At 36.0% G+C, this 23,391-nt stretch overlaps 1 protein-coding gene across 1 annotated transcript in view; it reads right to left on the bottom strand.

Annotated features, from left to right (window-relative positions):
• Window positions 1-5,029: 5,029 nt before the first annotated feature.
• LOC123551645 (uncharacterized) overlaps window positions 5,030-23,391 on the bottom strand; it is a 36,269-nt gene continuing 17,907 nt past the window's right edge. The window contains exons 3-5 of the mRNA XM_053541125.1: window positions 19,475-19,618; window positions 14,761-14,925; window positions 5,030-6,454 (exon numbers count right to left, since the gene is read on the bottom strand). Coding sequence (XP_053397100.1) covers window positions 6,348-6,454; window positions 14,761-14,925; window positions 19,475-19,618 — 416 coding nt within the window. The 3' untranslated portion in view covers window positions 5,030-6,347. The remainder of the gene's footprint in view (window positions 6,455-14,760; window positions 14,926-19,474; window positions 19,619-23,391) is intronic.

The following is a 23,391-nucleotide window of genomic DNA, read 5'->3' as shown; positions in this document are numbered from 1 at the left end:
GCTGTAGCTTGAGAAATGTGAAAGTAGGTCACTAGGTCAATGTCAAAGTTTGTTTCGGTACACAATCCTATGCATGTGGTCTAAATTTGAAGCCTGTAGCTACAGAAATGTGAAAGTAGGTCACTAGGTCAATCTTAAGGTCAAAGTTCATTTCGGTACATAAAACTAAGCAAGTGGTCCAAATTTGAAGGCTGTAGCTTGAGAAATGTGAAAGTAGGTCACTAGGTCAAAATCAAGGTCAAATTTTATTTCGGAACACAGAACTATGCATGTGGTCCAAATTTGAAGCCTGTACCTTCAAAAATGTGAAAGTAGGTCACTAGGGCAATGTAAAGGTCAAAGTTTGTTTCGGTACACAAAACTATGCAAGTGGTCCAAATTTGAAGGCTGTAGCTTGAGAAATGTGAAAGTAGGTCACTAGGTCAAAATCAATGTCAAATTTTTTTCGGAACACAGAACTATGCATGTGGTCCAAATTTGAAGCCTGTACCTTCAAACATGTGAAAGTAGGTCACTAGGTCAATCTTAAGGTCACAGTTTATTTTGGTACAAAAAACTATGCAAGTGGTCCAAATTTGAAGGCTGTATCTTGAGAAATGTGAAAGTAGGTCACTAGGTCAATGTCAAAGTTTGTTTCGGTACACAATCCTATGCATGTGGTCTAAATTTGAAGCCTGTAGCTACAGAAATGTGAAAGTAGGTCACTAGGTCAATCTTAAGGTCAAAGTTCATTTCGGTACACAAAACTAAGCAAGTGGTCCAAATTTGAAGGCTGTAGCTTGAGAAATGTGAAAGTAGGTCACTAGGTCAAAATCAAGGTCAAATTTTATTTTGGAACACAGAACTATGCATGTGGTCCAAATTTGAAGCCTGTACCTTCAAGAATGTGAAAGTAGGTCACTAGGTCAATGTAAAGGTCAAAGTTTGTTTCGGTACACAAAACTATGCAAGTGGTCCAAATTTGAAGGCTGTAGCTCGAGAAATGTGAAAGTAGGTCACTAGGTCAAAATCAATGTCAAATTTTTTTCGGAACACAGAACTATGCATGTGGTCCAAATTTGAAGCCTGTACCTTCAAACATGTGAAAGTAGGTCACTAGGTCAATGTAAAGGTCAAAGTTTGTTTCGGTACACAAAACTAAGCATGTGGTCCAAATTTGAAGGCTGTAGCTTGAGAAATGTGAAAGTAGGTCACTAGGTCAAAATCAAGGTCAAATTTCATTTCGGAACACAAAACTATGCACGTGGTCCAAATTTGAAGCCTGTACCTTCAAAAATGTGAAAGTAGGTCACTAGGTCAATGTCAAGGTCAAAGTTTTTTCAGTGCTCAAAACTATGCACGTGGTCCAAATTTGAAGGCTGTAGCTACAGAAATGTGAAAGTAGGTCACTAGGTCAATACCAAGGTCAACTCATGTCAAGGTTCATCTTGCCACTCAAAACCATACCTGTGGTCCAAATTTGAATATTGTAGGTTACTGACAAGAAGATTTTAAAAGCTTTTCCCTATATAAGTCTATATGAACCATGTGACCCCCAGGGCGGGGCCATATTTGACCCTAGGGGGATAATTTGACCAAACTTGGTAGAGAACCACTAGATGATGCTACATAACAAATATCAAAGCCCTAGGTTTTGTGGTTTGGGCAGGAAGATATTCAAAGTTTTTCCCTATATAAGTCTATGTAAACCATGTGACCCCCGGGGCGGGGCCATATTTGACCCTAGGGGGATAATTTGAAAAAGCTTAGTAGAAGACCACTTAATGATGTCACATACAAAATATCAAAGCCCTAGGCCCTATGGTTTTGAACAAGAGGTTTTTCAAAGTTTTTTTCCTATATAAGTCTATATAAACCATGTGACCCCCGGGGCGGGGCCATATTAGACCCCGGGGAAATAATTTGAATCATCTTGGTAGAGGACCACTAGATGATGCTTCATACCAAATATCAAAGCCCTAGGCTCTGTGGTTTTGGACAAGAAGATTTTCAAAGTTTTTCCCTATATAAATCTATGTAAATTATAGAAATAAACAAAGGGCCATAACTCACTAAAAAATTGTTGAACCAGTCTGATTTTCAGGGGGACACAACTAGAGTACCAATACATCATTCTGACAAAGTTTGGTCAAAATGCCCCTGGTAGTTTCTGAGGAGATGCGATAACGAGAAATTGTTAACGGAAGGACGGACGGACGGACGGACGGAAGGACGTCGGACCACGGACGCAGAGTGATTTGAATAGCCCACCATCTGATGATGGTGGGCTAATAAATGTCATGACGTTGTATCACTGTGTCCCTATGAAAATTTGGCAATATATGTAAAGATGTAGAAACAAGAGTGCCGCCAAGCGGGGCAATACACGCCCGAAGGGTTACATCAGAGGATGGGAGCAAAATTTAAAGAACTTGACTGTTGAAGCCCAAAGGACAGGAACAACAAAGGGAAGAAATTTCAAAATAATTCAAAGTCCACAAAAAAATCCTTACCAGGCATAGGTATGTCAAAATACACCTAAACATTGGAGGTACCATCCCTGTTGTACCACAGAAAAGTGGTCTTGGTTTTTCCCTACGGCCAATAATAAAAGTTTCAAAATAAGCTTTTTATAGTAACATAAAAGGGAAGTAATTCAATTTTTTTTTATTGTAAGTGAACAAAAAAGGGATCTGCCAAATAAAAACAAGAGCACTGCAATGCAGAGCAATATACGTAAAGCTAAGTCATATACGACCTTTGACCCCTAAGTGTGACCTTGACCTTGAAGGGAGTCATCCGAAACATGCACTCTGATCGTCGTCCCAGTGTGATGAACATTTGTGTCAAGTTACTTTGAAATCCTTCAAGCAGTTCAGGAGTTACAGAGCGGACACAAAACAAACTGATATGACCTTTGACCCCTAAGTGTGACCTTGACCTTGAAGCAAGACATCCAAACATGCGCTCTGCATGTCGCCTCTGTGTTGTGAACATTTGTGTCAAGTTTCTTTGAAATCTTTCTAGAGGTTCAAGAGTTACAGAGCAGACACAAAATTGCTAACGGATGGACGGACAGATGGACACCAAGGGGTATAACGTAATACGTCCCTTTGGGCATATAAAAAACCCAGATGAAATCAGGCTTTTCTCCCAATGAAAATATTGCAGAATTTGGTACTGTAGTAGCCAAACATTGAAATGAACCTGAAACTGGTAAGAGATACAACACCAGAAACCTGAATGGACAGACAGACAGATTGACAGACAGATAACCAACTATTTATGTTCACAGTCCTTCTTTTAAGGTTTAGCCACCCTTACAGAAGAAAAAGGCCTGCTGCGTACTCTTGCTGTGTACATACAGCGTATATGATGCGTACATGATGTGTACTGAAATCAAGGGCTTTAAATAGTACACAGGATATACACCGCACATACACCGATAGTACGTTTGTAGTACACTTTTGACATGCAAATGAGCTCTGCCGTGTACTACTTGCTGCGTACATGCTGTGGACTACATAGTACACAGGATGTACGCTGGAGGAATTTAGTATGCGGGAAATAGTACGCAGCATGTACGCGGCACATACACTTTTCACATGCAAATGAGCCTGCGGTGTACTACCCCTGCGGCGTACATGCTGTGTACTCCTGCGGCGTACATGCTGAGTACTCCTGGCCCTAGTCCTGCGGCGTACATGCTGTGTACTCCTGCTGCATACATGCTGTGTACTCTTGTGGCGAAACTGCTGTGATAATGTAAATTCCTTACCCCACCAACTTTTGTATGCAAATGCTGATCATTTGAACAGAAAAAACAGAAAAAAGATAAGTGACATGCATCAATAAGTATTTACCCTTACCAAAATAATGTAGATTGATGTTATCAAATAAATTAGTATGCTTTTCTTCATCCACTTTTCAATGAAATAAATCAATTTTTGCAGCATGTAATTTGGTAAACTTTTGAAGAAAATGGCGTAACTGCATCAAGGGGAAACAACTTTAATGCAACTAAATATAAGTGTTATGATTTATTATAGATGATGTGTGTGTTGTATGTATTTATTTTGATTAAAATCCATCTGAGAACAATCTAGGACTGGAATTATATAAGCATTTATACACTTTTACGTCCGTAAAAAGTAGCGCACAAAAAAATTTTGGATTGATTTTTTCCAATGGGGCCGGCGCAATTAGCCAAAAACGTTCTGAAAATATACGAGCGGCAAATCCGATGAACAACTTTTTAATTTGGTGAGGCCTTAATGAGTTAACATAATGAGCATTAAAGCCTTTATAAAACAGGACAGAATGGTGTTTTGCTTAAGAGTATTCAAATAACAGTGAGAGCTATTAATTCTTCTCATTCGGGCACTGTTGAGGCATTATCTTGGTAATTATTTCATGTATTACAAAATGTAATGCAACCAAGTTCAAATAAGGCTTTTCAATTATCCAAGTAAGTTAGAAAGCTCCAGGATTAATTCAGAATGAAAAAGAATATATTTTTACACTGCATGCAAGGTGCAGCTCAGAAATCACTAAGATGTAAGCTTCACAAATGAACATTGCAAATAGTTTGGCAAATTTTCATTGTTCAGAATACCGGTAATCTGAATTATTCTATGCTATTAAGATAAAAGTTACTAAGTATAAATGCCAACAGAAATTGTACAAGTCTTTCCCGCGTATATGAAATGTACTGCACAAATTTCAAAGTATCTGCGATGTACATGAAGTGTACTATTTTCTTGTACAAGTCCCTCCTGCGTACATGCAGTGTACTCCTTAAATTTTCAGAGTCTGTGCTGCGTACTTGAAGTGTACTAGTGACCTCCTGCGTACATGCTGTGTACTCGTCGAAATAGTACGCGGCATGTACGCGGAATGCGGTGTATGTAAAATGTACTCCTCTGGCGTACTACTGTGTTCGCGGCATATACACAGCAGATACGCAGCATGTACGCCACAGAGGCTTGCTTCTGTAAGGGCATGCACCTGATGCAGGTTATTTTACTTCATTTGCTAAAACAAGAGAAAATTCAGTATCTATTTTTTATTACAAATGAATAGAATAATTACATATGTGCAAGAAGACAAAAAGAATGGCTATATGAATGAAAAAAAAACTGTAACTGTGCATGATGAAATTAGCATAATCTTCTGAAAGTGTGATTTTTATCAAAACTATAAATAAAAAAAAAAAATACTTGAGAAAAATTTGCTGCTTGTAAAAAAACTTCAGTATTTATATATTTATATTAACAATGTAATACATTTTTGTAATGAAAAGATGAAATTTAAATGTTAAGATGACGATATTACAAAACTTCTAACAATATAAAATACATGATTACGGCATACAATAGTTAATACATGGAACAACAAATGAAAAAAATCTGACAAAGGCCATGCTAAGCCCGTTTTTAAAATTGTTAAACTTCTTAAATTATCATATACTAGATCTCTTCTAGGGCTAATACCCCTTTTGGAATTAATAAGCCAAATATTTTTTTGTTCTCCTTCCTTGCTCCATTAAACCGACAGTTCATAGTGTAAATGAATTTTTAAAAACATTAGCAATCCACTGTATATGATACAAGCATTTGCATGGAATATGCTAAATCATTTAGGTACGCATTAACTCGAATCACTATGGGATCACCATGATGTTTCTAAACTTTCTAGCGCTTCCAAATCAAAAATGGTAATACACAGAGGTCAGAGTTCACACATGCTAGGACCATACTTTTACAAGTAAACGACCAATTCCCCTAAAACATCTGACCTGTGCAATAGTTACATAAACATGTTAAGTTTATAATATTTCATTTTTTCAGCATGAAATATCAGTACACTTTGAACTGTCGCTTTAACCACACTGTAGATATACTTTACTTATAATGATGTGGACTATTTATTTTGAATTCAAACAAACTATCTATGGGGTGTTTTTACTAGAAGAGAACAGTTAAGAAAAGCAAATAATAACTTGGCACAATGCAGGTATTATTAAAATGTTACATCTTTTAACCATTGTTTATCACATGCTGTTAAAATGTCACTAAGTTTGATTAATAAAACACGCTTTTGGGGGTAAAACTGCACTTTCCATCAATAACAGAGATGGTCATTTTTTGCTCACTAATCAAAAAAGAAAAAAAAGAAAGAAAGAAAAAAGAATGTTATTTTTAAAAAAAAACTATTTGTTTTTAAATCAAAGTTTTCATTTTCTTAAAATTATAAGGATTTTTTTTTAAAATATGTTAAAACCTGACACATCTCTGTTATAAAAATGTTTGCAAAGGAACTAAATCAGCATCACACTGAGGCTTGCACTTTGTTCTACCATGCCACTCCTACTGATTCTGTGTCTTTTTCTCTCTGCGGTTACCTTTCCTCTTGCCTCCCTTGCCTCCTTTGCCGCCTTTACCCCTTTTACCTCCTTTACCACCTTTAGGTTTGACTGGAAGAAAATATTTAAAACGTTTTCAATAAAAATGGATGTATTATTATTAAATATATTGTTCTAAACATAAGAAAATATTACCCTGCATATATCTACAATAGTTTTATTAAATTTGAAAGTATACTCCTAATGGAGTGAGGCAATTAATGAAAATGATGATGATGAGTATGCAGTAAAATGGTCTGAGGAAAAAGTTTTCCCACTTTGACTAAGATAATACATTGTGTACAATTTCAGCAGTAGGATCTGTAATCTGCTGCACATTATTGGTGTTATAACAACTTTATTTACTGGTCATTACATCAAAAAGACGTTTTTCTAAAATCATGAGTCAATTCTTTTGCTCACTGGAGATGTTGATGAAAACAAGAGGGCCATGAAGGCCCTGTATCGCTCACCTGACCTATTGACCTAAAGATCATCAAGATCAACATTCTGACCAAGTTTCATTAAGATATGGTCATAAATGTAGCCTCTAAAGTGTTAACTAGCTTTTCCTTTGATTTGACCCGGTGACCTAGTTTTTGCCCCCACATGACCCAGATTCGAACTTGACCTAAAGATCATCAAGATTAACATTCTGATTAAGTTTCATGAAGATACAGTCATAAATCTGGCCTCTAGAGTCTTAACAAGCTTTTCCTTTGATTTGACCTAGTGACCTAGTTTTTTAACACACCTGACCCAGATTTAAACTTGACCTATAGATCATCAAGATTAACATTCTGACCAAGTTTCATTAAGATATGGTCATAAATGTGGCCTCTAAAGTGTTAACTAACTATTCCTTTTATTTGGACCCCCGTGACCTAGTTTTTGACCCGACATGACCCAGATTCGAACTTGACCTAAAGACCATCAAGTTTAACATTCTGACTAAGTTTCATGAAGGTATAGTCAAAATGTGGCCTCTAGAGTGTTAACAAGCTTTTCCTTTGATATGACCTAGTGACCTAGTTTTTGACTCATCTGACCCAGATTTAAACTTGACCTAAAGATTATCAAGATTAACATTCTGACCAAGTTTCATTAAGATATGGTCATAAACGTGGCCTCTACAGTGTTAATTAGCTTTTCCTTTGATTTGACCCGTGACCTAGTTTTGACCCGACATGACCCAGATTCAAAATTGCCCTAAAGATCATCAAGTTTAACATTCTGACTAAGTTTCATGAAGATAATAGTCCATAAATGTGGCCTCTAGAGTGTTAACAAGCTTTTCCTTTGATATGACCTAGTGACCTATTTTTGACCCCACCTAACCCAGATTTGAACTTGAGCTATAGATCATCAAGATTTGACCAAGTTTCATTAAGGTATGGTCATAAATGTGGCCTCTAGTGTAAACTAGCTTTTCATTTGATTTGGCTTGGTGACCTAGTTTTTTAGCCTACATGACCCAATTCAAACTGACCTTAAGATCATCAATATTAACAATCTGACCAAGTTTCATGAAGATACAGTCATAAATGCGCTTCAACAGTGTTAACAAGCTTTTCCTTTGATTTGACCTGGTGACCTAGTTTATGATCCCAGATAACCAAATATCGAAATCGTCCAAGATTTTATAAGGGTAACATTCTGACCAAGTTTCATTAAGATTGGCCAAAATGTGACCTCTAGAGTGTTAACAAGCTTTTTCTTTGATTTGACCTGGTGACCTAGTTTTTGACCCCAGATGACCCAATATCGAACTCGTCCAAGATTTTATTGAGGGTAACATCCTGACCAAGTTTCATTAAGATTGGGCCAAAATTGTGACCTCTAGAGTGTTAACAAGCTTTTCCTTTGATTTGACCTGATGACCTAGTTTTTGACCCCAGATGACTTAATATCGAACTCATCCAAGATTTTATTGATGGTAACATTCTGACCAAGTTTCATTAAGATTGGGCCAAAAATGTGACCTCTAGAGTGTTAACAAGCTTTTCCTTTGATTTGACCTGATGACCTAGTTTTTGATCCCAGATGACCCAATATCGAACTCGTCCAAGATTTTATTGAGGGTAACATTCTGACCAAGTTTCATTAAGATTGGGTCAAAAATGTGACCTCTAGAGTGTTAACAGTCAAATTGTTGACGACGGACGGACGGACGACGGATGACGACGGACGCCGGACACAGGGTGATCACTAAAGCTCACCTTTGAGCACTTTGTGCTCAGGTGAGCTAAAAATTAATTGTGCTTGCAATGTTAACATTTAAAACTATTTACAACAAAATCTCTAGATACGTTTAAAACTAGATTCTAACATGACTCGGTTTGATTTCCTGTTAAACAAAGAAGGAAATCAAGCTCTGTATATTCTGCGATAAACAAGTATATTCTGCGATAAACAACGGTTGACGCGCGGACTGGTAAGAGAGCATTATGACGTCAAATTGCCGCATGACGTCCGATACATTACTCCTCGGGTAAATGAAGTCCAGCATAATATTTATTAAAATAGAAGATCTATGTCAATGAGCATGTCAGAATGAAAACAATCAAGGCCTTCTTGTGATTTATCGTCTAATCTACCATGGTTCATCGTTCAGATGCTTCAGTATTTAACCATGAGGGCGTAAGCCCTCAAGGTTCAATTCCTACACATCTGAACTCGAACCGTTGTAAATCAGATGATAAACCACTCAAAGGCCTTGATTATTTGTTAAGTAACATATATATCATGGCCTAGTGTTCATCTACATCAAAGAAGAATATTCAATTAAACATTAGAAAACTTTTAGGAACATTTCATCTGAATCGGTACATGATCAAGATAGCAATAGCAGATTGAAATTTTGCATTATGAGTTCTGATTTCTGACTTAGAATTGATTTATTATTGGCCTTTAACAGTTCATAAAAGATATAAAATAGAATGCAGTAAGTCTCATTGGAATACTGACTTTCAAGTAGAGTCAATATCACATTATACTGCAAAGAATGCCTAAATCATCATTTATTAGAAGCATTTGATCTGTTAAATTCACAGGCATAAACTATTTGAAAAACATTTAACCTATCAAGGTTTTTTCAGGAAAACTTGACAAGTCTAAATCACAGACCATCACTTCTTTTATAATAAAATCTGTGAAAACATCCTTGGAAGCATAGAATGCATACAAACAACGTAACAGCAGGCTCAATTTGATTGAGTCTGTTCATGAGAGGTAATAGATAGAGAGTGCAACACCCTCACGTCCCTTATCACTAGCTGAAGTGAAATTCTGTTAAAGTCAAAATGAATATTCTCCATGATCTCAAAGGTCCAGAAAATATAACAACACTGTATCAAACACTTAAGCTGCAAAAGCAAGATACTTTTTCAGAAAACTTAACATCAAACTCTTTGTTTGTTTATCTGGTTTTATGCTACTTTTCTAACAGTATTTCTTCAATGTTAACAATGGTCCGTTAACATTACAAGTGTTTCTGGATTCTCTGGCAGGGCTAACATGTTTCAGACGTGTCCAAGAATGCGCACATAAATCAAAGGCAGAAAATGCATGAATTCATACATATTTTTCAGTCAAAACTTCATGGAGAATTTTCACTTCTTTTGGGTATCAACACACAACATTTTGATAGTTATCTACTATGCTAACCAGATATGCAATTTACTCAATGGATTGCAGATAAACACCCCCCTCTCCCCCACCCCCTGCACAATCTGAGCAAGATGGACAAAATCCCTCCTTTGACTTTTTCAGTTTTATCCAAATTTTCACTTCATTCCATTAAAAAAAAACATAATTATCATCTCATAAATTGTAATTTTTTCATTTCTGCTAATTTGAAGTTTTTAACTAAAAAAAAAACAAAGGAGAGATTTCAAGCTCCTTGGTCAGACTGAACATTGGATGTGTGGTGGTGGTGGGGGGGGAGGCCCATCCTACATCATTGCACACGCTCATATCTTGACCAGTCATTATCATAGACACATAACCGCTTAAAAAAACAAGAACAATTTGACCTTTTAACATTTCAAGAATAATTTGACTACTTCAGGAAAACACTTTATATGCCTTTGACCTTTGAATACGAGGGGTGTTCAATAAATACCCGGAAAAGTGCTCTCATTTCTTTATTTCTGGTCTCATTTTGCTAAAATTTGAAAATATGACGGATATGAACATACTGAATGCAAATACCTAAATTACAGATTTCGGAACATGCACAATATTTATTTGTCGTCTCCTAGGCAACGTCATCACCTCAAAAGCGGCCCAACGTCATTATGATTCTGTCATATCACACTCAGTTAATCAATACAACTCGTGATTACCTTTGATTCAATGTTTATCAGCATTAAATGCATTTTTACACCTTTCTAAGAATAAATAAATAAATGATGTTCCTGTCGTATTGAAGAAATTGGACACTGAACTGATGCCCTATCAAGGAGCTCTTTAATTTATGAAATGTGACTGAGCTTTATTTTTCATGTCTGTAACTCAAGTCGTCAGCAATATTCTCCTGACCACTTTTAAACGTCACGTCCCACTAATAAAATTTTGTTTTCTTCAGGGCATTGTCCCTTAAACCTTTTTCAACATAGCATTTGTCTCTTTCCTTGATTTTCGATTCAGAACACAAAATGTTATCTCACATCTCCGTTCAACACTGATTTTCAAGCGACGACCAACTCAATATGCCTGCCAAATATTTTAATGATGTCACATTTATTATTTGACGTTACTGGCGTAACGCTAATTTTTCATATCAATATTCACCCAATTTAAGAAAAGGTAGCTTGAAAAATAGGTAAGTGTCAAGTAATGTTTTAGCACATGTAAAATAAACAAGCAAATTCGATGAATTGGTATCCCCCGCCAAGGGTTTGTGGTGAGGAATGGCAAAAAGATATATCCGGCAAAAAGTTAAGGATGTTAATAAGAAGCAAATAATTTCATTAGTCAAAATCAATTTAACAGAAAACAAATGTTTAATTAAAAGAGTACATAATAAATGTATGATACTTTGATCCTGACTAAAGAATTTATTTTGAATGGGATATGCTTACTGTAATAAGCCTAGCTTTTAAAATTAAATGCAGTTAATTGAAATGTGAGCTTGAAGTTTAACTGGAATGAAATATTGTCTTTGAGTGGTTTGGCACCAGGTGTTGCTGTTTTACATGTACAATTGAACTTAAAAGATCAGATGTCCTTAAGAGAACACAGGTAAGATATCTTGAACATGGCTGAGGGCAATGTTTGTGCAGTCACAACTTAACATATTGAAGGTTTGAACATTTAAAAAAAAAAGGAATGGAAATATATATATGTATATAAAGATATATCAGGGCTTCGGAAATTTGCCGGTTTGTCGGTTTTGGACCTATTTTTGACTTTTCAGACCGATTCGTAAAGTGAAAAAACGAAAAAAATCGGTCCCGTAAAAATGGAGAAAAGTTTAAATTTCAGTCTGATATCTCAATACACGATCACCTGCCAAGCAGGAAACTGTTGGTCGCACCCTCAGATAATCAATAAACGTGTCAATCGGTCTGATTGTCACTTTGATAATCAGTCCGTAATTAGCACGTGATGCAATCAGCGCTCGCGCGGCACATCCTTTAATGTTTGCAGACAGCCGACTGCAATGTATTAAACATTTTTGACTGGTTTCCAAATGTTTCTGACTGGATCTAAATCATTTCGACGGGGATCCACTTCTTTTATTTAGAATCCGAGGAATGTTTTTTTTTTCAAAAGGTTATGTTTGATCACGGGTAAAAAACAAATGGTCACTGCATTTAATCATGTACATTATAGGTCTTTGATTTAAAGAGACATCACACGGAAAACCGATAAAAATGTTTTTTATAATTACATGATTCATTTGTTGGGGCTCCAGTTGAAAAAAGTGCAGAAAATCGTCATTGAAACCAGACTGTACAAACAAGAAAAAGAAAAAAAAAAGATGGACTGGCAAACATGAATGATAAAGAAAACCGGAGTGGCGCTGTTTATTAAATTGGTCTTTTAAAAAACGTTTCAAAATGAAATTTTGTTTACATCAGAACAGAACATATAACTTTATAAAAAAGTACAATGTAAGTGAAATGAAATCATCTGTGGCCAACCCACGTGACCTTTTGGTACTATAAATGCAGGAAATTCGATCTCAGCGTTCACATAACGTACACATTAGTATTCTTAAAATACTGAGGCTGTTTAGCAGAGAATATGTGTCGTGTAATTCACTTTGACACATTGTATTTTATAGAATTCCGTCAAAGAATGAGGAAACATCACAAAGTATCTGCCGTGATTACGGTACCAAAGTCACGTGCGTTAGCTTTTAGACTAGTTACGTACACAGTGTCAATGCCGGTAATTTTATCCTTGCAGGAAAAACTTCGAAATTTAAACAAAGTAACGATCACACATAACACTGAATAACTGTTCTTCATTGTATGGTAACTCGCGGTGACCGTAACTCAGTTTTAATGCATGACATGCTTATTTCTTTACTCTATCACGTTTTACAAAATATGTAATATAGGGAATGCGGTGGGTGGGGTAGAGCCGATGTCAGGATTTTCGTTTCGGACCGATTGAGTTATCAAAATTTCCGGAGCCCTGAGATATATGTATATATTTATTTTTTTAGGGGTGGGGTGGCAGGGGAATGGAGAGGAAACAAAATTTCACATGCTGATATAAATATTGATTGAAAATTAAAATGAAAAAAAAAGGTAAAAGGGTGAAGTTGGAGTGGGGGGGGGGGGGCAGTGGATGCATGATCAGTGGTGGCATGACTGGTGGAGAAGTGAGGTGGGGGAATGGTACAACTTGGAAGGTTTGAAAAAAACTAAAATAAGAAATGAAAAAAAAAATTTTTTTGGGAAGGGGGGGGAGGGGTTAGGAGGGGGAGGGGTGTGACAAATGCAAGTGGGTGACCAGGTGTGGGTGCGCAACTTCACATGTTTATAATAAATGTTCACAGAAAAGAATGAAAGAAATTTAATGAAATTCTGCCAAATGGTAAGTTTGTTATGTAAAAATATGTGGATTTTTAGACAATTAAAGGGCAATAACTCTGAATTTACAAAAAGAAATCCTTACAAAATTGTCTGTGCACAACCACATTATAGTGCTCTAAATTCTGTAAAGTTTCATAGTTCTAGGTCAAATATAAAAAAAGTTATGATGCAGAAATTGGCATATCTATAGATCTATAGTACCCTATATAGTTAACACTAGAAACTTCTAAGGGCCATAACTCTGGTGTTACTTGGGCAATCTGTCTGAAACTTGATGGGCCCCATAACCTCATAGTGGTGAACATGTACATGAAGTTTGTTTGAAAAAAATCTAAAATAAGGAATGATTTTTTTTTTTTTTGGGGGGGGGGGGGGGGTGTCGGGGGATAGGGGGGAGGTGTGTGATCAAGGTAAGGGGGTGACCAGGTGTGGGTACACAACTTCACATGTTTTACAATAAATGTTCATGGAAAGAATGAAAGAAATTTAATGAAATTCTACAAAATGGTAAGTTTGTTATGTACAAATATGTGGATTTTTATACAATTAAAGGGCAATAACTCTTAATTTACAAATAAATCCAAATGAAATTGTGTGTACACAACCACATTATGGTGATCTAAATTCTGTTTAAGTTTCATAGTTCTAGGTCAAATATATCAAAAGTTTGATGCAGAAATTGCCATATTTAAGTACCCATATAGTTAACACTAGAAACTTCTAAGGGCCATAACTCTGGTGTTACTTGGGCAATCTGACTGAAACTTGACGGGCCACAAGAACTCATTGTGGTGAACATGTATATGAAGTTTTAAATAAATATTCCCAACCATTTCCTAGATATGGCTCCGGACGGACGGACGGACGGACGGATGGAAAGACGGACGGACAACTCCAAAACTATATCCCTCCGACTTTCGTCGGGGGATAAAAAAGAGACAAAATTGGGCCGGATGACGTCACATGACATTGCCATGGGGACTCGCATTAATTTATTATTTATCCAATGACAATCTAATTTTGACAAATCAACTCTGTATTCCCTAGTCTACATTTTATAGCATTTTCATTTATTTTTGATGATACATGAAGAATTGAGAGCACTTTTCTGGGTATTTATTGAACGCCCCTCGTATTAACTTATAACCTGCTGGTGGCAAGTGATTGGATGTGCAGGCTGATCATGGTCTGCACTGTTCACTATTCAGTCAGTAAATTGTCAGTGAACACCCCTTTGAAAAACAAGTGGTACTGCCCAAATTGAATGCTGGACCAATCAAATTTATGAATTTAACAGGGTAATAGTTAAAACACAGTTATACTCACCTCCAGTTTTACAAAGTCCTGTCTTTGTAGTCTCCTTGTTCTTTTTGCTATTTGTACAGCCAGTCTTAGTTAGTGTTATAGTAAATTCTGTTGTTTCAGGGTCACTACCAGGTACACCACATGCAGTTCTATCAATTTTCTTTGTCATCACACAACCATTTTTCTCTTTAAAAAAGGAAAAAAGGGAAGGATGGGAATGAATATTGAAATTAACATTTAAATATTAATATCAAGTTTAATAATTCAAATAATCATAATTATGCAAATACAATAATTTTGTTGTCCAAATATTGGTGGCAGAAACTGCATAATTATAGTTGGACTGTTACACTTTACATTACTAAGATGACTTCACGATTAATGTCGACTGTTGTTAATATTTTGAAATCTAAATCCCATGAAACTTTTATATTTCTGAAGCAAAATAACTTTTCACAGTTTTGAGTACCAGTTATTTGGTGTTTTAGTGTCTACAAGACAACATATGAAAAGAAAATTTAATCTGATCACTAACAAATCAAAACAGACAATAGAATCAAAATTTTAATAATGCAATCTGTTGCAATACAATTTTTGATAGGGGTTAGATTAAGCAATAAAATACAATGCAGTTTAATTTCACCAGAGTTATACTGCCAGGTATGTCTACAACAGACATTCCTTCCTTACAGAAACATATTAAAAATACAAAATAATGATCACACCTGTCAGTTATTAAACCAATAAAGTGTCAATATGTTTAATTTTGCAGTTTAAAATCTGCAATTTGCACAAATTACACTGATGCGTTGAATGAATTCTGAGCACTTGGTTTTACTGTTGTTTTTTTTAACTCAACAAATATTCCCAAGCATTGTAAGTAAAGTAAATCTATAGTGAGAACAAGAGTTAAAGCCAGAGTTCATAGTCAGGTGATATTTTGTGTTGAAAAGTATGAACTAGAGCTATCACTAAAGGTGATCGATACACCCAGATGCCGCTTTGATACAGGGTAAGTAAACTGTTGTGATCAAGACCTTTGATCTTCAAGTTTGACCTTGACCTCGGTCCTAGTGACATGGATTGTACACTGCAAGTCATCTTGATGCGGTTAACAACTGATGCCAGTTTTATCAAAATCCTTCCAGATATTCAGTAAACGTAAATTTAAACTATTGGATTTGACTGCTAAGTGTGACCTTAACCTTTGAACTAATGATGTGGGTTGTGCAATCTGCATGTCACCTGGATGAGGTTACCAACTAGTACTAATTTTATGAAATTCATTGTAGTGGTTTAGTAGATATGAAGTGGACATTAAAATTTAACTATTTAACCTTTGACCTCTAAATATGACCTTGACCTTGGGCCTAATGACCAGGGTTGTGCACTCTGTATGTCATCTGGTAGACAACTGGTATCAGTTTTATGAAAATTTTCATGTGGTTTATACAATATGGAGCAGATATAAAGTTAAGCTATTTGACCTCTAAATGTGACGAACTTGATCTTGAACCTAGTGACCTGCATTGTGCACTCTTATCATCATCTTTATAAGGTTAAAAATTGATACCAGTTTTATGAAAATATTCTTAGCCATTAAAGAGGAATATGCACTATTTGGCAACATTTCATATTAGAAAGAACTAGAGCTATCACTAAAGGTGATGAATGTACCCCCCACATGCACTGACACAGTACATTGCAATTTGACGCACACAAGATTGCATAATTATGTGGACTGTATGTATATAGACTGTATATGTATACAGTATAGTAACAAAAAACAAAGTCCCATAACTATGCAGAATATTTATCTAAAAGAACGTAACATGCACCATGCACAACTAGGGTTGATACTGATCACTTGTGTGAAGTTTCATTAAATTGTGTGCAAGGGTTCGGAAGATTAGGTGCGCATAAGACTGCATATGCAAACTGTATGTACATAGTATGTGAACAAGAAACAAAGTCCCGTAACTCTGCAATTTTTGTGGTTGAAACAACCTAACATGCCCATGCACAAGTACTGTTGTTACTGATCATTTGTGTAAAGTTTCATTATATTGTGTCAAGGGGATGAGGAGAGATGGTGCGCACAAGATGGTGTCTATGTATATATAGTATAGTAACAAAAAACAAAGTCCCGTAACTCTGCAAATTTTTTTTCTGAAAGAACCTAACATGCCCCATGCACAACTACTATTGTTACTGATCACTTGTATGAAGTTTCATTAAACTGTGTCAAGGGGATGAGGAGAGATGGTGCGCACAAGATTGTGTCTATGTATATAGTATAGTAACAAAAAACAAAGTCCCGTAACTCTGCAATTTTTTTATCTGAAAAAACCTAACATGCCCCATGCACAACTACTGTTGTTACTGATCACTTGCGTAAAGTTTCATTAAATTGTGTCAAGGGGATGAGGAGAGATGGTGCGCACAAGATTGTGTCTACGGACAGACAGACGGACGGACAGACAGACAACCTGAAACCAGTATACCCCCCCTTACAACTTTGTTGTCGGGGGGTACAACTAGGTGAAACATTAACACTAACGAAAAAATATCAAAATCGGACTGCAAACAAAAAAGATATAGCCATTTGAATACCATCTATGCTCTCAAATGGCAGCCATTTTGGGCATTACCATATATGGAAATTCAGTGAATAACAACTAAGTGCAACATATTTTGTGGGCCATAATATAATATGAACCTTAGTATATGTGTAAAAGTGTTTACCTTAAATCTAAGCTCTGTGTTTGATTGTATTTAACATAATTTTGCCATAAATAGATATTTGGTAATGCTCATATAACGAAAGGACGATGTCGTCACTGTGCCGAAAATGGCTGCCATTTAATTAACTGATAATATTTAAATTGCCATAGCTTTTTTGTTTGTAGTCCGATTTTCATAATTGTTTTGCCAATTTATAGTATTCATTAAATTCTTTCTAAATATATACATTGTCAAATGTTGAATATTCCCCTTTAAGAAGATATGCAGCAGAATCAATGGACTGACACGTGAACAAACCAACAGACATTCTAAAATTCAATAAGCCTCCATATACCTTGTATCTAGCGGTATCAATACTATTGTACTTATTGATGACCAAACAGAAAGAATGGAAAGAAAAAACATAATATAATGTCTATTTTTATACTCCTAATAATCTTTAGAAAAAGATATGAAATTGTTTCATTTAACATAAACTGGAGACAACAAAACAAACATTTTTCTTCTTTCTTTTTTTTACTGCTTTCTATTCTCTTTTTGCTAAAACATTTGTTTTAAAAAATAATGAATATTCATTTATATTTCATCACATATTTCTTAAAATGTTTGAAAGGTATTTCATTGTAGTACACTGAGTATTGACTACTTATGAAACAATATACAATGTCCATTACTTGTTTTGTCATGAATTGTTTTATTATTACACACTACAACCGATATTAAATGTGATGACTTATACAAATAAATTATAAAAAAAGTTTCATAAAAAAACAAGTTTCATCAAGATTGAGCCAAAAAATTGTGGCCAGTGGAGTGCTAAAACAGTAAAATTGTTGATTTGTAAATATGGAATACATCTCACCTCAATGTGAGAAAATGTTCACATTTTCAATCATGCTAGGTGCTTGTGAAATTGTGAAAATATTTAAAATTTTCTTACTTCTCCATAATATATATTCCATAATCATTCAAAATAAACAAATATCCTATGTATTGTCCATAAGAGTTGACCTGGCACTCATTAATCTTTGCCAATATTTTCGGTTGTTTTCATACATTTACCCACTATTTGAATCCTGCAAATATCTATAGTACTAAAGTAACCTATACAGTTAATCCATGACACGCGTGTAGTGGTAAGGTGTCTTACTTCCACTCACGTTTTCACTGGTTCGAAATCACCTCAGATTATTATTTCATGTATCATATTTCATCAATTTTAATTGTTTTCTCTTGTAGTATTCATTTTCTGGAAATGCTGGTGGTTAGTAATTTGAGCTGCGCCATGAGAAAACCGACACAGTGCATTTGCGACCAGCATGGATCCAGACCAGCCTGCGCATCCATGCAGTCTGGTCAGGATCCATGCTGTTCGCTAATGGTTTCTCTAATTGCAATAGGGTTTGAAAGCAAACAGTATGGATCCTGACCAGACTGCGCAGATACGCAGGCTGGTCTGGATCCATGCTGGTCACAAATGCACTATGTTGGTTTTCTCATGGTGTGGCTCATTCGTCTTTTTATCTTAAGATACTTTTAAACAATTTTCGTCCATTTTTTCTACAAAGGTTAAATATGATAACTTTCAATAAATGAACCATAATAAATCAGGATAGGTTTGATCAGATAAGTGGTAAGTTTGCATATAAAATTAGGAAAAAAAAGAAGATATGGTCAGACGTAGGACTCGAACCAACAACACTGCGATTGGAAGCTAAACGCTTTGTCCGCATAGCTACCTGCAGAAGCGTGCACATTATATCTATTCAAAATTATATATGCAGTAGATTTATCACTTATTTAGGTTTGGACACCGAAAATTAATTTACAGATATATACGGAATATTCATGAGTGCTAGGTCAATATTTATGGACAATATTAAATGTCATTCTGAAATTTTGTTGCTTCACAATCTTTTCTAGAAAACCTTTTTATATTTTGAACATTTTTAGGACTGAATACAGAATGCATGACAGAGAATGTACGTACTTGAAGTGAAAGTGTTCTCTTCAACACAAGGCTTTTCATATGTTTCTGGCTGACAGCCATCCACGCCAGCTGTAGGATTCTTTGTGATTGTCATGTTACCTTTCGCACATTCTGTATAACTGAACGTGTAAGGCTTGCACTTCCCTGAAAACAGACGAGAATATTCTTACAACTTTTAGTTGTAACAACTCAAACAGCATACAATTTTTCTGAAGAAAAATCACAACTGCCTGTGGCGGGATTTGGACCCGGGTTGCTTGGGTGCTGGTCCAATGCTCTAACCACTGAGCCAGTCTACTCCCCGACACAGTTGTCAGATATTGGTTTTAACCGTACTGGCTGTGATTAAGCAACTGTAACAATATAGTAAACTGATTCTGGATGCCACACTTTCTACCTGTATTAACAGCTCACCCTGAACAAAGTATCATGTGATCATTAGTTTTGACAGATTTATTAATAATCATGCTATAGACATCAGTAGACTCCTTTTAACCCTTAGCCTGCTAAATTTCCTAAATGGACTGGTCCATCATTTAATTTGGGCAATACCATTTATTATTTGAAGGGGTTTTCACTGAAAATTTACTGACTGAATAGCGAACAGTGCAGACCATGATCAGACTGCACGGATGTGCAGGCTGATCTTGGTCTGCACTGTTCGCAAAGGCTGAAATATTCGCCGCCAGCAGGCTAAAGGTTAAAGTAGTTCTGCATGTTTGATAAATCGGAAGTAAAAGGGAAACATCATTAATTTGGAAAATGTAAAATAAAGCCCAGGGATTTTTTTGTTCATTAATTCACTCCTTCGAACAGAGACTATCCCAAGCTGAAAAAGAATGTTGTTTTTTTTTCCTCCTAAAAATGGAAAGCAAAATTTCCTCAAATTTAATTGGCAAAAAAATAAATGAAAGGTTATGTCTTATACAAAAATTGCATCTGAAAACGATAATATAAAGATGATCACTTAAGACCATCTTTATTAAAATATATCCCAATACTGCAGCATATTTCTCCCAGCAGACGACACCTGGAGTGCACACAACATATCTTGTGATGATGCCAATGATAAAACTGAGTCGTTTCATATGTTCAATACAATTTCTTGTGAACAAGAGATACGAATGATGAGAATGTGTGTGTGGGTTTTTTTTTGTTATTAAAATAAAGTAAAGCATGTTCAAACTGACCTGATGACAGAATTGAATAGTATACGTAGTTTACCCATGAATTGCCCCCAAAAAATCAGAGGTATCTAATTCTGTCTGCTTCATGCTAGAATTTTTTTAATTTCAATTTTTCTAGCGTTTCACTACAAAACATTTGCATTATCAGCAAAGGATCTCCAAATGGTCATCCCCAAAACCCTGAGTATCACACATGGCGCCACATCCACTGCTATTAATTAATACTACTGCATCAGTCCCTCCCCTCTCCCCCCCCCCCCCCCTCAATCCATAATTTAGTACCACTTTACCCCTCATTTAACCACAACCAGTACCATTACCAGAATATGAAAAAATTCCCTGAAGCCTGAGAATGTCATGCAGAAACAAAAATCATTTTACAACAAGAGCTGTCTGATGACAGCGCGCTCGACTATTCGAAGAATTGATTGAAGAATGGGGTAAAAATATTTCCACGGATATACAGACAAAAGAAATAAATAGATTAGACAAACAATGTTCCTGTATTACTTTGATTTTGATAAGTCTTGCACTAAATGGCAATATATGAGGCAATTTCAAAGTCCAAAAAGGGCCATAATTCAGTCAAAATAGTTATGTACTCTTGCCTACAGATGGAAATCATAATGATAAACAAGTGTTCAAAGTTTGAAAGCCATATGTCAAATAGTTTTGACAAAACATGGACTTGTATGAAAACAGAACCAATTTCAAAGTCCAAAAAGGGCCATAATTAAGCCAAAATAGATGACAGAGTTATTTTCTCTTTCCTACAGATAGAGACTATTATACTAAACAAGTGATAAAAGTTTCAAAGCCATATGTCAAACACTTTACAAAAAATGAACTGGTACGAAAAACTTAACCAAGATTTCTAAGTCAAAAGGGGCCATAATTCAGCTAAAATCCTTGATGGAGTTATGTACTCTTGCCTATAACTGGACATGGTGATAGTAAACAGGTGTTGAAAGTTTCAAAGCTTTTTCTCAAAAGACTTTGTCAAAATATGAACTGGTACGAAATATTAACCAAGATTTCTAAGTCGAAAGGGGCCATAATTCAGCCAAAATCCCTGATGGAGTTATGTACTCTTGCCTATAACTGGCCACGGTGATGGTAAACAAGTGTTGAAAGTTTCAAAGCTTTATCTCAAAAGACTTTGTCTAAATATGAACTGGTATGAGAAACTTAACCATGATTTCTAAGTCAAAAGGGGCCATAATTCAGCCAAAATCCTTGATGGAGTTATGTGCTCTTGCCTATAACTGGCCATGGTGATGGTAAACAAGTGTTGAAAGTTTCAAAGCTTTATCTTAAAAGACTTTGTCAAAATATGAACTGGTATGAAAAACTTAACCATGATTTCTAAGTCAAAAGGGGCCATAATTCAGCCAAAATCCTTGATGGAGTTATGTGCTCTTGCCTATAACTGGCCATGATGATGGTAAACAAGTGTTGAAAGTTTCAAAGCTTTATCTTAAAAGACTTTGTCAAAATATGAACTGGTACGAAAAACTTAACCATGATTTCTAAGTCAAAAGGGGCCATAGTTCAGCCAAAATCCTTGATGGAGTTATGTACTCTTGCCTATAACTGGCCATGGTGGTGGTAAACAAGTGTTGAAAGTTTCAAAGCTTTATCTTAAAAGACTTTGTCAAAATATGAACTGGTATGAAAAACTTAACCATGATTTCTAAGTCAAAAGGGGCCATAATTCAGCCAAAATCCTTGATGGAGTTATGTGCTCTTGCCTATAACTGGCCATGATGATGGTTAACAAGTGTTGAAAGTTTCAAAGCTTTATCTCAAAAGACTTTGTCAAAATGTGGACTGGTACGAAAAACTTAACCAAGGTGTGACGCCGACGCCGTGGTGAGTAGGATAGCTCTACTTATTCTTCGAATAGTCGAGCTAAAAATTTGCAAACCATGAGTAAATCTGTTAAAATGACAACATTACTGTATTTCTAAAGATAAAATTTGATATTAACTAATGTGTATCCATAGACACAGGTGCCCCCCTCCCCCATCTCCATTCCTGCCACTGTACATGGTTTCATGACTCTAAGTGAACTTTTAAGAACTTTATGTGTATTTTCGCTAAGGGAAGGGCCTTAACTCTGGCCTAGCTGAGTGAAATCCCAAAGAGAACACCAGGTGCACAACTTCACATGCTATATATTGATCCTCTAAGTTTTATTACTCTAGGTCGAGTGCATTTTGATATACATGTACACGAGACACAAACTTTTATTTTTTCACTAAGTCAAGGGTCTTGACAAGTGAAAAAAACAAAACAAACAAGAGCTGTCTCCATAGGATGACACATGCCCCCGATGGCACTTTGAATGAATAGTTATGGCCGATGTTAGAGTTTAGGACCTTTGACCTACGGAGCTGGGTCTTGCGCGCGACACGTCGTCTTACTGTGTCACACATTCATGCCAAGTTATTTGAAAATCCATCTATGGATGACAAAGATATGGACCGGACACGCCCATCAATGCACTATCCTTTAATGTCTAAGTGTGACCTTGACCTTTGAGCTACGGACCTGGGTCTTGCGCGCGACACGTCGTCTTACTGTGGTACACATTCATGCCAAGTTATTTGAAAATCCATCCATCGATGACAAAGATATGGACCGGACACGCCCATCAATGCACTATCCTTTAATGTCTAAGTGTGACCTTGACCTTTGAGCTACAGACCTGGGTCTTGCGCGCGACAC

Source organism: Mercenaria mercenaria, chromosome 4 (assembly GCF_021730395.1).
Source record: "Mercenaria mercenaria strain notata chromosome 4, MADL_Memer_1, whole genome shotgun sequence".
NCBI classification, from domain to species: Eukaryota; Metazoa; Mollusca; class Bivalvia; order Venerida; family Veneridae; genus Mercenaria; species Mercenaria mercenaria.
This window is presented reverse-complemented; position numbering and strand designations above follow the sequence as displayed.